Source organism: Hibiscus syriacus, unplaced genomic scaffold, assembly GCF_006381635.1.
Source record: "Hibiscus syriacus cultivar Baekdansim isolate YM2019G1 unplaced genomic scaffold, ASM638163v2 tig00112319_pilon, whole genome shotgun sequence".
Lineage (NCBI taxonomy): Eukaryota > Viridiplantae > Streptophyta > Magnoliopsida > Malvales > Malvaceae > Hibiscus > Hibiscus syriacus.
This window is the reverse complement of record NW_024063301.1, coordinates 1,884,266-1,899,083: the sequence shown is the minus strand read 5'-3', so window position 1 is coordinate 1,899,083 and position 14,818 is coordinate 1,884,266. Positions and strand designations below refer to the sequence as shown.

General features: G+C 29.9%; 1 protein-coding gene across 2 annotated transcripts; it reads left to right on the top strand.

Annotated features, from left to right (window-relative positions):
• Positions 1-7,142: 7,142 nt before the first annotated feature.
• Positions 7,143-14,311, top strand: LOC120177780. 2 transcript variants are annotated; one of them, XM_039183799.1, is made up of 6 exons: positions 7,143-7,355; positions 8,733-8,927; positions 9,332-9,448; positions 9,599-9,748; positions 12,718-12,776; positions 14,018-14,311. In XM_039183799.1, exons 1-6 carry the CDS (start codon positions 7,206-7,208, stop codon positions 14,151-14,153), a joined length of 807 nt encoding a protein of 268 aa, XP_039039730.1. In that variant the 5' UTR covers positions 7,143-7,205; the 3' UTR covers positions 14,154-14,311. The 2 variants fall into 2 exon arrangements, with proteins under 2 accessions (XP_039039730.1, XP_039039729.1); XM_039183798.1 differs by lacking the exon at positions 7,143-7,355 and adding an exon at positions 7,980-8,174.
• The last annotated feature ends 507 nt before the right edge of the window (positions 14,312-14,818 follow it).

Genomic DNA, 14,818 nt, shown 5'->3' with positions numbered 1-14,818 from the left:
GTTCGGCGAGATTAGTTCAAAATGGTGAAAAACCTCTTGATAATCCTTAAGAATATCATAGTATTGTTGGTTCACTTTTGTATATACGTCGAACAATGCCTGATGTTGTCTTTAGTGTAAACAAAGTAGCCTAGTTCATGCACAATCCTTGTGAAACACTTTTGATAGCAGTTCGGCAAATATTACGTTACTTGGTTGGTACATTTGATTATGGGTTAAAGTTTGTCAAGTCAGAGACTGATAACCTTCTTATTACGTTTTTCTATGTTGATTGGGTAGTAGATAGACTATCACAAAAGGTGATTTGATATAACTGACACCATTTAACTCTAATATTTCCTATCTAACACCTATTGACTAATATTTCTCGAAGTAACACCCTTTCGACTGAGGTGGCACAAATGCACGTCTTCGGGGATGCGCTTTACTGGGGTTTGCTTACGTGGACGTAAGATGCGTTTTCAGGGATGCGCTTTCCAGCCACGTGTAAAAATCGGGTGCTAATATTATAAATATTTTTAAATTGGTGTCAAATATGTAATTAAATTCTATTAGGGGTGATATTTATGTAAAAACGTCAATTTTATTTATTTATTTTTTGTTGTGAAAAAAACTTTTTACATTAAAATCTTTAAATATTTTATTGCAAATTATTTTATAACTCGACAAATTTTGATTTTTACATTAAATAATACAACACATGTAATCTAGTATAGAAAAATTTTGAAGGTAAGTAATTTAAAATATGAATAATTTTATAAAAGTTTTATAACTAGTTTTTTTACAAAATGATGATGATGATGATGACGAGAAATATTTTATAATTTAAAAAAATATAAATTTCATTTATTTGTAAAAAAAAGTATTGACTTTTAAAATTAATTGTTTAAAAATATAAAAAATATTAAAATAAATTTTTAATTACAATTGAGGGATTAGATGAATTATTATTCATTATTATTAATATTTATTTTATATTTTTTAAAAATTAATATTAGAAAGAATATTTTAAATAAAGAGTTGATATTTTTTAGCTTTACATTCTTTTTCATTAGAATTTAATATTTATTTAATATTTTTTTAAATTAATATTAGAAAGAATATTTTTAAATAAAGAGGTGATATTTTAATAATTAATGAATAATAATTCATTTGATCCATGTAATTTAAAGTTTATTTTAATATTTTTTTATATTTTTAAACAATCAATTTTAAAAGTCAATAAAGTTTTCAAAAATATATGAAATTTATAATTTTTAAATTATAAAATATTTATTATCATCATAATCATCATCATCCTTTTAAAAAAAATACTAATTATAAAACTTTTATAAAATTATTCATATTTTAAATTACTTACCTTCAAAGTTTTCATATACTAGATTATAGTATTGTGTAATTTCATACAAAAATCAAAATTTGTCGAGTTACAAAATAATTTACAACAAAATATTTAAAGAATGTAACGTAGAAAGTTTTTTCACAACAAAAAAAATAAATAAATAAAGTTGATGTTTTTACATTAATATCACTCTAATAGAATTTAATTACATATTAGACACCATTTTAAAAATATTTACAATATTAACACCTGATTTTTACACGTGGCCGGAAAGCGCATCCCTATAAACGCGCCTTACGTAAAGCGCATCTCCGAGGATGCGCCTTTGTGTCACCTCAGCTGAAAGGTGTTAGTTCAGGAAATATTAATCAAACGGTGTTAGAAAGAGAATATTAGAGTTAAAGGGTATCAATTATGTCAAATCGCCTCGACAAAACATGTAATTGTCTTTTCTTGGAAAGTTGTTTAGTTGCACGAAATTCAAACAAGCAAAATACAGTGTTTTGTTCGATAACAGAAGTTGAATATCGTAGTGTTGTTAATGTCGTGACAGAAATCACTTGGATTGAAGCTTTATTAAGTGACATGAGCATTTAATTTGTTGGTATTTCAACTGTGTGGTGTGATAATACTAATGCTGTAGCAATAGGTGTCAATTGCGTTTTCATACTCTATCCACACATGTCGAGTTAGATGTCCTGAAAAAGTAAGGAAAAAGAAGATTTAAGTCAATTATGTTCACGTCTAACATCAAGCCGTAGATGGTCCCCTTAACGAAGGCTAGTTTTGATGTGTTTCGAAGAAAATTAGTCGTATGTTATACTAACCACAGCGTATCTCTTGTAAATCAATAAGGAGCACTGTGAAGAGGGGATCTTCAACACCATGGATTTAAAGTACAATAATTAATTCTTTAATGATCATATGTATCCACAGGATCTTACTTTTATTAGATTTGTAACTATATTCATGTTACTCTTTTTATTTTCTTTGGTTTACATTACGTCATGTTTGTAGCTCCAAGATTATGAATTACCCGTCGAGCTCAGTTGGTAGAACGCAAGACTCTTAACCTTGTGGTCGTGGGATTGAGTCCCACGTTGAGCAATTCATAATTCTGACTGCCGGATGTCTTCCACGGAAGCTGCTCTCAACCCGTTAGGGGTAGCCTACTAACTTACCTCCCCCTCACTCCATTACATATGGGAATAGAATCAACTAATTTTTATGCACTATTTTTTTTACCGATAGAAAGGGAACTTTGTTCCTAATTGTATTGAATCCAAAATCTAAAAAAAGAATAGATGTATCAATTGAAAGTTTTTAATCAATTACTCTAAAGATTATTGAAATTTTTAAATACGTTTTATATTTAATTAAAAAAAATTAAGATTCAAATTTACTGGTCGCTCAAGTGATCCAACGTGACTTCTTATACCTAGAATATATTATGAGTTATGTTTAATGTATTTAGTGATCAATATCTTGTAACCTAGAAAAGTGAAACAAATAAGTAAAATGCCCTATTGCCACCCTAAGAACATTCAAATCCCATTCCCATTTTACTCGAATGCCATTCAATTCTTAAATTCTACTCACCATATCCCTTTTCCGCTTCTAATAGGCATAATTATGGAGAGAGAGAAAAGTGTTTTAATCTTTGTATCCTAATCGGTTAACGTATACACATAAGATAAATATTACTATAAGAATTCGAAATTTATAAAGAAGATGATATTCTCTTTAATCACAATTCTATACGAATATCAAATAAGTTATCCTCCGCATCCATAAGAGTAGATAAAGAATGTAAACACATGTTTGGTTCAATTTTTAATTTTTAATATTTGTATCATTAGAACTAAATAAAATAATTATAATTAATATATATTAACTTTTGTATTAATTAACAATTTATGTGTACGAGCCTAAACTAGTGGATTTAATTTCTTTCGATCCTAACAATTTTTGCATTAAGATATGACAGACTCTTTCCATTTTCAAAAGTTCTCTTATTTTTTATTTTGTTTTGGAACCTAAGAATTTTCAAGAACAAAATTATGTTTCAAACATTTTTAAAGAACCCTAGATTGTATTAGAATATTTAATTTTAAATTTCAAAATTTGAAAATTAAAATAAAACTGAGAAAAAACAAAACAAAACAATACTATAAAGAAGGGAAATGTAAAATAAAATGTGTTAAATATTGAGTAGGTTTCAAACATTCTTAAAGAATCGTGGGTTCTCTTAAAATATTTAATTTTAAATCTCAAAAATTGAAAATTAAATAAGTGTAAAGTACATAAATTTTCCCTGAACTTTTAGGGCACTTGCATTTTGGTCACCCAACTTTAAAACTTGCAACACAGTCAGTGAACTTTTAGTTCGTTTCCAATGCGGTCCTAATGTTACCTCCTATTAGTTTTATCTAATGTGTCACTTCCTCCTCCTCCTCCTCCATAGATACAGAATAATTCCATACCTATTGGAAATCTGGATGGGGATGACTGGGTTACTATTTTAGGGTATGCTCCATGCTTTCTAGACGGCTTCTAAATTCTAATGATTTATAAATTTTTAAGGGTTAAGTTGTTGTTTATGTTTGGGTCCTCAGAAAATAACGGGTTGGTAAGAAAAGGTGATGTAGTTTTTTATATTTAGTTTTGTATTTATCTGAGAAAATAGAAAGTTAAAGGCAGCTAACTAGAATACCATGAATGGTATGTATGTCATTGTTTTCAGTAATACTTGAGAAAAATCTATCTGTTTGTCTTGCTGCACCAATCATGTTTAGAACTTATGTTAATGTATTTCCCCTTTGAAAGCAATAAGGGTGAAAGCCTCTGAAATTTCTCAATGTTTTCTTCATAATGTTTGTTGGTGTGAATGCCTGTTTCGATGGGCTTTTGACGCAATTGCATCAACTTTGTTTTGTTGAAACCTTTTTCTCCTTCGGAAATATATTTTCATGTTTATCCAGCCACTACAACTTTTCCCTTGGTGGTGTTTAGGAAAATGTCTAATTCAATCCAACATTTATCGATCATCAACTTGGTTTATTGACCTAACTAGTTGAGCTTTGGATTTTTCCATGGTTAACTCATAAATCCCTTTCAGGGTTTCCTTTTCCTCCTTTTGGACAAAGGAAAAAAAGCAGCTTTGCTTGATGGCCTCATATTTTGACTGTTAAAATGCAGTATGGAATTATTTGGAGGAGGAGGAGGAGGGTTAACAAAAGATAATGTGTTAGTCAGATAACTAAAGGAGGTAAAATCAAGGACCGTACTGAAAACGAATTAAAAATTCAATGACTGTATTACAAGTTTTAAATGTTAAATAAACAAAATATAAATGCCCTAAAAGTTTAGAAACTATTTATGTACTTTACTTTTAAAATAAAAATGCGAAGATAAATAAAATAATACTCTGAAGAAGGGAAATGTAAAATAAAATGTGTTAAATATTGATACGAAAATAAGGTCGGTAGTTCGAATCTTGACGATTACGAATAGAGCGAACTGGGTTGGGAGGATCACTCTTGCCTCTACAATACCTAATCTGGATTAATCGATCAATAGATCAGATACCAGTGTTTATAAAAAAAATAGTTATATGATAAATAGCTAAACAATAATAAGTATAAATGAAAACATAAAATCAAAGGGTAAACTATTTGAATGACCACCTTACCATGGGATTAGTATCAAAATAACCACCATTTTTAAAATTTCATCAATATGATCACTTAACTAATTAATTGAATTTAATATAGCTATTTGCTTTTAATATTTGACAGAAGAATTGCCGTGGTAGTTAATAAAATTAATATAGTTATATTGTTGATCCTTAATGCTTACATATTTTATCCATTTAGTCCTAATTGTAATTTAATTAAAAAAATTAATTTTAATTAAATAAATATTTTTGTCAATCATGTGATGAGACATGCAACCACCTTTTTAAAAGATAAAGCAAGCGTACGGAGAAATTAATCTTGAAACTTAGGATTATGGTTGGGCACGCCTCAACCACCGAGGAAAATGCAATGTTTGTTATTAGTTTGTCAACATTGTTATATATCTTGTTTTAAATTATACATAAAAGAAAAGAAATAATAATATTATAATGAATAAATTATCTGATAAACTACTTGAATGACCATCTGAATACTATTTTAATAAATAGATAATTAATTAATGCAAGGTTTAAACATAAAATAAGTTTAAAAAATTTATATTTTTAAAATTAAATTAAATTTTCTTTTTTATAATTATTTTTAAATAAATTTAAATTATATATTATTTTTTACAATGTTTGTTATTCATTTATCATTTAAAAATTATTATAGAATAAAAATAATTTAATTTATTTATTATAATTTTTGAATCATTTCAAAAATAATTGTAAAAAGATAATTTATTTATTAAAATTTATTAATTATTTAAAAATAATTGTAAAGAATTATTTCAGTTATATATATATATGAAATATAATTTATTTATTAGAATTTTATTATCTTTTAGTATAATTTAAAACAAAATATATAATTTTTTTGAGAAATTAATAATAAACTTTGAGTTTGTCTTAGCGGTTGAAGCTTACCCACCCTTGATCCTAGGCCCTGTGATTGATTCTTCCAAGCAATAGTATTTCACTTATGACACGTGTTACTATTAAAAATGTCTTAATAGCCGGTTGCATGTGGCACCTTTTAGTTTAGAGGGTTTGAGTTACGAAAACTTTTGGATAAGTATCCTACAACTTAACTGATTTCTTTCTGTATCCTCGTATGGTTTTACTTTTGGAGGCATCATTTTTCGAGAAATACAAGACATTTAAGTCATACAAATATAATTTTTTGAATTAACTTAAAATTAAGATTAAATTGATAAAATATGTAAGTATTGAGGACCAATTAAATAATTATATAAATTTTATTAATTGTTATGTCAACGAAAGGTGACTATATTAAACCTAATTAATTAGTTAAATAATCATATTAATGAAACTTTGAATATGATGATTATTTCAACACCAACCCTATAATTAGGTGATCATTCAAGTAGTTTATTAAAAACGTATTAAGTGAAACTAAATAAGAATTGATCTTATTAAGTTTAAAAATGATATAGAGAAATATTTATATTTATTGAATTATTTGAATGTATAAATTAAATTAAAATTTTAAATAATTGTTTGTGAATAAAATATTTATTATTATTATTATATGAATTTAATTTAAATATTATTATATTTGAAATATTTGAATATATAAAAAATAAATTTGAAATAATAAATTATATATTAAATATTTAAATTTATTAAAAATTGGATAATCAAAATTTAAACTAGAATATATATATATATATATTTGAATAACATAAGGTAATTATAATGTATTTATGAATAATTAATAATGTATATATATATCTTATAAATATAATTATTCAAATATAAAATCATTAAAAATAATAATATTTTATTTTACGAATGAAGTGATTTGATGAATTTTGAAATATACCTTTTTAACGCCTTGTTCCTTGAGATGGTTGAATTTATGGCTTAATGATATATTCGGCCTTGAATAAAAGAAAAAATAATTATTTATGCTATACAACAGAATAAATAAATATATAACCCAATGCAGTTGAAAGGAAAATAAGTTATAAAAACGATACAAAACAGTAATTTTCTCGAAGAAAAATCTTCCTTTTCGAAGTACTTTTTCCTTTTAACTTTCTAGGGAAAAAAATATTCCTATATATTAAAAGAATGTGTGAGGATTAAAAGCCTAGGGAAGAGCGAGTAGAAAAGTTGCCAGGCAAGAGAAACAATCAGAATAATCAGCTAAATAATAAAAAAATGAGCATTATTCTACCAATGAAGCTGCTATTGCCTTCAACAACTCCTACTAGATTTCCATCTCCTTTTCTCTCTTCTGCAAACCCTAATTTTAGTTTCTCCTCTTTGTGTACTTTCAGAAGAAACCCACATTTTCTCTCCAGGAAAAAGGTATTCTCAACCAAGTTTTTTTCTCTCTTTTCAATCTCTTCCTTTTTGTTTTCTTTTTTTAATGGGAATATCAACTTGTTTTTGGATTTGGGGTTTTCAGTTTTCTGCTTGGTTTTTTCTTGAATTTGTTATATGATGAAGTGGTTGAATTATGAATCTGTGTAGTCATATATGTAATTTCTGATATTTAGGGAAATTAATCTAAATATTTGTTTTGGACTGTTTATTCCTCAAAAAGTTTTTGGAAATGCCGGGAATGTAGCATTATCTTTATGAGGATACCTGTATGTTCGTGTGAGAACAACGAAGTGATTACCACTTAGGTTATATATATATATATATATATATATATATATATATATATATATCTGAAACCTGAACAGCAGTTGTGAATGAATGCGGTTTGCCTTAGATCTCTGTTTCTGATGTAGATATAGTTGTAGTGTTGGATGAATGTGATTTGACTTAGATCTCTATTTAGATATATTGCGTCGCTTACACCTTTGATCCATGTTTATATATGAAAAAGATATTAATATGGTGATTTTGTAGCTTTAAATTATTTTAAATCAAAAGGGGAAAAAATTAATATTAGAGACAAAATCGATTTCACTTCTGGTGATGATTAATAATATCCGTTTCTTTCCCAATATGGGGTGGTCAGTTTCGGTTGGAGAGCAGGAGAAATTGCACCTCAAACAAAATAGAAACTTGGCGGAAGGGGTCATCGGATTTATAATTACGTTCTTCTATTGGTTCTATTGGTTTATATCATCTTTATTTCCATTCCACTCCAAATGTTTTATTTGCTATTGGAAGGTAATGCCTATAGGTTGTTTATAATGTGGAGTATCTTAATGTTAGGAAGATAAATATTGAAAACGACAACAATGAAATGTATTCTTTCTTTGAAAAAAAGAGAGAATGCTTTCTGTCACCAATTATGTGGTTGATTACTGGCAGCATTATTTCTTATCTGGTTATTGCCTTTGAACTCCGAAATATTAATAGAAAGCCATTTAATTGGTTCTCTAAATTTGTAAAATTGGCATCTAATTAATCAATTTTCTTGTATCCGTTCATAAGTATTATCGGGTGACTTTAATCTAACCCACATCCCATTCTTTTTGGACAAATTTTCATATTAAGTTTATGATAACAGATATTCAATTCCAATTGTTGAATCTGTTTAAATTGTATGATCTGGCATGTGTAGATGCATCTCTTTCTACTCTTATATTTTGATTGAAGGATACTCAATTTTCAACATGTCTGAAAATTATTTTCTGAGGTCTTGGTTGATCACCACTCATGGTGGGCAGTTAGTTTTCACTAATGAGTTACTGTCAGGAATTCTGTTTTTATTTACTGGTTTAGTGGCTCTGTGGACATACAAGAAGAGAGCAAGAGGTGGATGACTATAGATTTGATGAGGACAATGCGGTTTGCTTATTTGGTTCTGATGAAGATACTGGGACACAAATTCCAACACAAGCCCAATCTGTTGTGGAGGGATCGAGGGAAGTTATGGTTTCGGAGCTGAAACCGGTTCCTGATGTAGATTATTTGCAGGTATTTGATTTTTATATAGGACAATACCACTTAAGTTCATTGTTTTTGATTTTTGCAAATGCCATTAAAAAACTGAGCCTGTACTATGGATTTTTACAAATGTCTTTTCCTGTGTATCTTTCTTAGAGCCTTGTTTTATGATATACATACAGCACTGCAAGAACTTTTGGTAGCTTGTGAAATGAAGGCTTGGGAACACCACAATTTCTTAACTTAATGTCTCGGTTTAATTACTAAATGAGCAAAGGATCTTCGGCCATCTAATATTGACCTGTAATCATAAATGATATGTAATTCATGTCTTAGCCAAGTCTTCATTGCAGCTTGAAAATATTTACTGATTTTTAGTATTTTGGAATTTGTTTTGACTGCTAACTTTCTACATGTTGTCGTATATTTTGCAGGAGTTATTAGCAATTCAGCAGCAAGGGCCTAGAGCTATTGGTTTTTTTGGAACTCGGAATATGGGATTCATGCACCAAGAGCTTATTGAGATTCTTAGCTATGCATTAGTTATAACTGTGAGTTCCATGTTTCTAGTTTTTAGTTATCCTTCTATACGTGGCACAACAATATGAATACTAGCCACAATGTTTCGAGTCCGTCTTTTTTCTCAGAAAATATATACTTCTCATAAAATTGTTTGACCATGCTGCTAACATGGCTTGCAGAAAAACCATATTTATACATCAGGTGCGTCAGGTACTAATGCAGCTGTCATCAGAGGTGCTTTAAGAGCAGAGAAACCAGAGTTGCTTACTGTAATTTTGCCACAGAGCTTGAAGAAACAACCACCTGAGAGTCGGGAATTATTGGAAAAGGTATGTATGTGATAATAGCATTTAATTCATTCTTAGGAAACTTGTCTGTGCTATTGGTTTGTTATGGCTTCATCCGACACAATTAATTTCTTTTGTTTTGTTAGATTTGTTTGTTTAATGAGTAAACATGTTGCCTTTTATATCCATGGAAGTAGATTCTATTGAAAATTCGTGACCAGTTTCTTGTAACCTGAGAGGCCGTGTTGTTGAACCTCTACCTATTTTTTATTAAGTTCTTCTGTTGAGTACTGATGCAATGCTACTGGTCAATCACTGGAAGATATAAATCGAGTTGCTGTTGGTGTCATTTGAAAACAGTCTTATACGTAGGCTTTAATTATTTCACTAACAATGTAGAACGTGGCTTATGGCCACAATTCGTTTCAGTTGTGTAGTCTGACTGTTGATCTCCAGTCCTAGGCTTGCAGTAACTTAAGTGATGAAACTGTTTTTGTAACACCCCCAACTCGTATACGAATCCTAGGTGTCACATTAACTTTTCAAAACTTGTACTCTTTAAAAGTCATATAAAATTCAAACTCTTAATTGTATTTGAGTGGTGAAACCCTTATAACAAAATTTCTATTAAAAATTCATAATGAAAATAAAACATTCGATAATTTACATAAATATAGAGGTGTATGATTACAAAACGGATCAGAGCATTTCAATTTAAAACTTTGTAATACATGCCAACAATTTACAAAATAACAAGAAACCTACAGATTAAATTTGTTCTGATATGATCTTCTGCAGTAGTATGTTGTCCTCTCCTAGCTTTAGTCCTCAGATTTCTTTGAACCTACGTGTGAAACAATCACACGCTTAGTCGTTGACTTATTGAGGCAAGTACGAGTATAATAAAACATTGTAAAATATTTTCTTATTCATCTCATAGAAAACATTTCATAAGGAATTCAATTTACATTTCATAACAAGAATATATACTTTTACACATTGTTCGGTTTATATCACTTTGTTTTTAATAGCCCAATGCATACTATTGAGAACTCTAGGTGTTTGAGTACATTGAGATTGTGCACTAATGCAGTCACCACTGCTCACATAATTTGAACCGATGTGCCACATATTTGTCCCGAAGGACCAAATAGAACCCTCAACTCTTGGCATGCCAACTATACCTCTAATTCTCATACATATACCTTGGGCTTTAACCACATAATTATTTCTCATTTCATTATTCAAAGTGTCTTATTATCATAGAGTACATTCACATATAGATCACTTTCACGTATATCACTTTTGCTTAGCACATAGATTATTTTCATATAGAACATAATCATATACATATAGAATAAAAACAATACTTTGAAAAATACACTTTATCTAAAGAATAATAAAAATAATTGCATAAAATAAATAAACTGTTTTCGATCAAAAACTTTGAGGTTGGCTTATCGCAAGCCGTCCTCATCTCTAATATAAAACAAACGAGTTGCACTTACCTTTGCCCCACGTAAGTCCTAAATGGAATCCTTTTCCTTTCGATCAATCTCGTACTATATCAATTCTTTCGAGACTCTTTCGATCCAAATCTACATATCAATATGTCCAAGATCAATAACGAATTTTCATTAATGGTTCATCAGTTAGCAATTACATAAACGAAACAACAACTCTTAATTTAAATTTCAGACTAAATAGTATCGGTACCCCCCACAGTTCCGAAACTTCTCTTCTATGGTACCGATACCCACTTCAGTGTCGATACCATTTTAGCATTTTGGAATTCCATTTTCGATTACGGTATCGATACCTTCCTCTTGGTATCGATACCTCCACATCAGTATCGATACTCTTCAATCAGTATCGATACTGATCATCCGATTCATCCCTTTTCCAGCAAATTACTCTTATAGTATCGGTACTGTTCTTCCAGTACCGATACCCTTACCCAGAATTCATATTTTTCACTTCGAATTTTTTCAAAATTTCACCTAAATCTCATACTTTTAACTCCAAATAAACCCTTAAACTCTTTAGCACTTATACCACACAACTTATGTCCATTAATCCTCTTATAACATCTAAATTTTTCCATAGAACACTTAGAACTAAAAATCACACCAAATATTCAAACATGTTCTTAATCCTTTCTAATACTTCTAACTTTTTAATTAAACACAAGTCAATTATGTCATTAGAAATCCAAATACTACTCAATCTTATCAAATCCCTTAACGACCCATTTTACTAATCCATTAATAATTCTTTAATCTCTTAGTTTTATTCAACCTTGAGCTTCTATATCACTCAATGCCTCAAAACCAACCCAAAAATGAAAAGAATGACCAACTTGAAACATAACTCACCTTATCAATGGTGTCACGGGAAGAGGAGGAGAAGAAGAGAAGAAAACCAAGCTTCCAGATATTTATTTCTTATCTCTATTTCCCACATGCCTTAAATCCTTTAAAATGAATTTTAAATTCATTTCCTATAAAAAGACCATAATGCCCTTCCACTCTTCCATCTTTGCTAATAAGTCCTAAACAAAATTTACAAAATTAGTCTTTAAACTTTTCAATTTATCAAATTTAACCACTATACTTTGAATCCTTACATTTCAGTCACCGACCCTATGATTGGGGGTATTACAGCTTTTGCATTAAAGCACTCTGTAACTTACGTGTCATTGAAGTTTTATTCAAAAAGTTAATTTTTGTCTTGTCTTAGGTGATGGGTCATAAATGCAACAGAAAATTTTAAGTTTTTATATAGCTCGGTTTTTATTGCTTTATGGAAGATTGTGGCCACCATGGTCCAAGCCCTGGAAGTTACTTGTTGTAATGAAGAATTTCAATGCCTTTTGTGGAGTTAGATCATTGAACATTATTAAGTGGATGTTTTAAACTTGCTTTACTGAAAATCTCAAACGAATTGTAAATGTGAAACTGAGTGCATATTTCTGTTTGGGGTGATTTAACATTTAATTCTCAAATTTTCAGGTCAAAACTGTTATAGAGAAGCCTTATAATGATCATCTACCTCTTATAGAAGCCAGCAGGTTTGTCATAACTCTGTAATCTTCTGATCATACTTTCAGCACACCAAATGGAATTGGTCATTGGTTTTAGGTTTCAAGCTAATAATAATGGGATTGTGATAAGATCTTTGTGGAAGCCAATAGGCAGTTAATTCCCGATATGCTTATTACATGATTGCATGATAAGGTGATTGCTAAGCAGTTCTGACAACCACTTTTCATTCACTTAATTGAGCTAGTCACCTTTGGTAAGCATTGGACAAGTAGAGGAAACCCATAATTCTGTTATTCTATCTTCAGTTTATGTAATTCCCAAGATGCTTATTACATGATTGCATGATAAGGTGATTGCTAAGCAGTTCTGACAACCACTTTTCATTCACTTAATTGAGCTAGTCACCTTTGTTAAGCATTGGACAAGTAGAGGAAACCCATAATTCTGTTATTCTATCTTCAGTTTACGTGATACAGTTATCTTCGTCAAGTTGGTCACCAATCATTTTGACTTCGGTTAAGTTAGCTTAGTCCCCTTTTCAGTTTGATTTTACCCTAGTTACTCACTATTCAGTTTAACTTAGGTCAAGCCTGTATATGAGGAAAGCCGAGATATTTTTAAGCTGCTGAATATGAAAAAGTGGATGATTTGGTGCTAGCTTGTGCTAAATTATTATAGATGGGTCAGCTTTTTTTTTTTTTTTGGATGGGTCATAAATTGCCATTATACGCCCAGTTTGGTGCCATAGGATGAAGGAATAGAGAATTACGGATGAGAGAAATGAGGCAACTGTATATAATTTGGATGGAAAAGAGGGAAGAGAAACAGGGGAATATAAGAGACGGATAGAGAAACGATTATCTGTAATTTGGTAGAGGTCCAGAGATGTACCAGTAATATTCGATTCATCACCATAAGCTGTGTAAACTAAAAATAGCTGAGATATCACCCTCCTTTTCCTTGTACTTAGCAAACAGGTAAGACTATACATGTAACCTAACTTAATCATATAAAACCACAACCTTTAACACAGTGCAAGATAATGAAGTAAATCCATCAGTGATGGAGTTGCAAAATTTATTCAGTAACTTGCTTGAAGACTATCTAGCTATCACATGCATAGCCTTTTATTGAGCTCATCATTTTGCATGTTATCTGGTGAAGCCATCCATCTATGGTATACCTTAGTTTCTTGCAAGTGGGAATCTTTGTGATTAGTAGACGAAAATTCATCTTACGTGCTATCGGTCTATGGTCAAATTTGCAGGCTTTGTAATAGGGACATCATTTCACATGTACAGCAAGTCATTTGCTTTGCCTTCCATGACAGCAAGTTGCTGATGGAAACATGCCTAGAAGCCAAGAATCTCCGGAAAATTGTGACTCTCTTTTACCTGGACTGAAACAATGCCTTCAAATGTCCATATAAATTGCTTAGAGAGTGATCTTTTGCCTGTAAATTATACAAATTGGAATGGGGGCTGGTTTGCTGCTCCTTTCATTGCAAGTCAAGTGGATTCTTATTGATTCATTGAATATTGGAAGGAAATAAGTTTTATATGCATTTTTTTGTGTGCATTAATTGTAAAAAGTTGAATCTTTGAAAACTTAGGCATCCCGTAAAGTCTCCGTTATGATCCATACATGGTGATTAAATCATTTTCGTGAAATTAACCTCGAAATCCAGTTTGATCAAATCTGTGTTTGCTAAGAATTCTTTAACCCTATGTAAGAGTTATCTTTGATCGCCATATTATCGTTCGGGTCTAGGGATGTAAATGAGATGAGATAGATCGTAAGCTATTCGAGTTCAACTCGGCCAAAGCTTGACCAACACTTAAATCGAATGGACTCAAGCTTGAACTTGAGTTCTTAACGAGTTGAACCTTACTCGAAAACCTTGTGAGTTACTTTAAATTTTTTAAAATCTAGTCGAGTTCAAAAATACTCGAGTATAAATTAATATTTTATTGATAATAAGCGAGGAGGGAAGATGAAAGATTATTTTAATTGATGATAAGATAATATGAATTAATAATATGTTATTTATTTAATTGAGGGTAAAATA

What these genes read in the sequence shown, in the direction of transcription:
- LOC120177780 (XM_039183798.1), top strand. Translation starts at nt 8,007, where the DNA reads ATGGGGTGGTCAGTTTCGGTTGGAGAGCAGGAGAAATTGCACCTCAAA. An exon ending in GTTTTATTTGCTATTGGAAG is followed by an intron (nt 8,175 to 8,732) that starts GTAATGCCTATA and finishes TTACTGGTTTAG; the next exon opens with TGGCTCTGTGGACATACAAG. An exon ending in CCTCTTATAGAAGCCAGCAG is followed by an intron (nt 12,777 to 14,017) that starts GTTTGTCATAAC and finishes TCAAATTTGCAG; the next exon opens with GCTTTGTAATAGGGACATCA.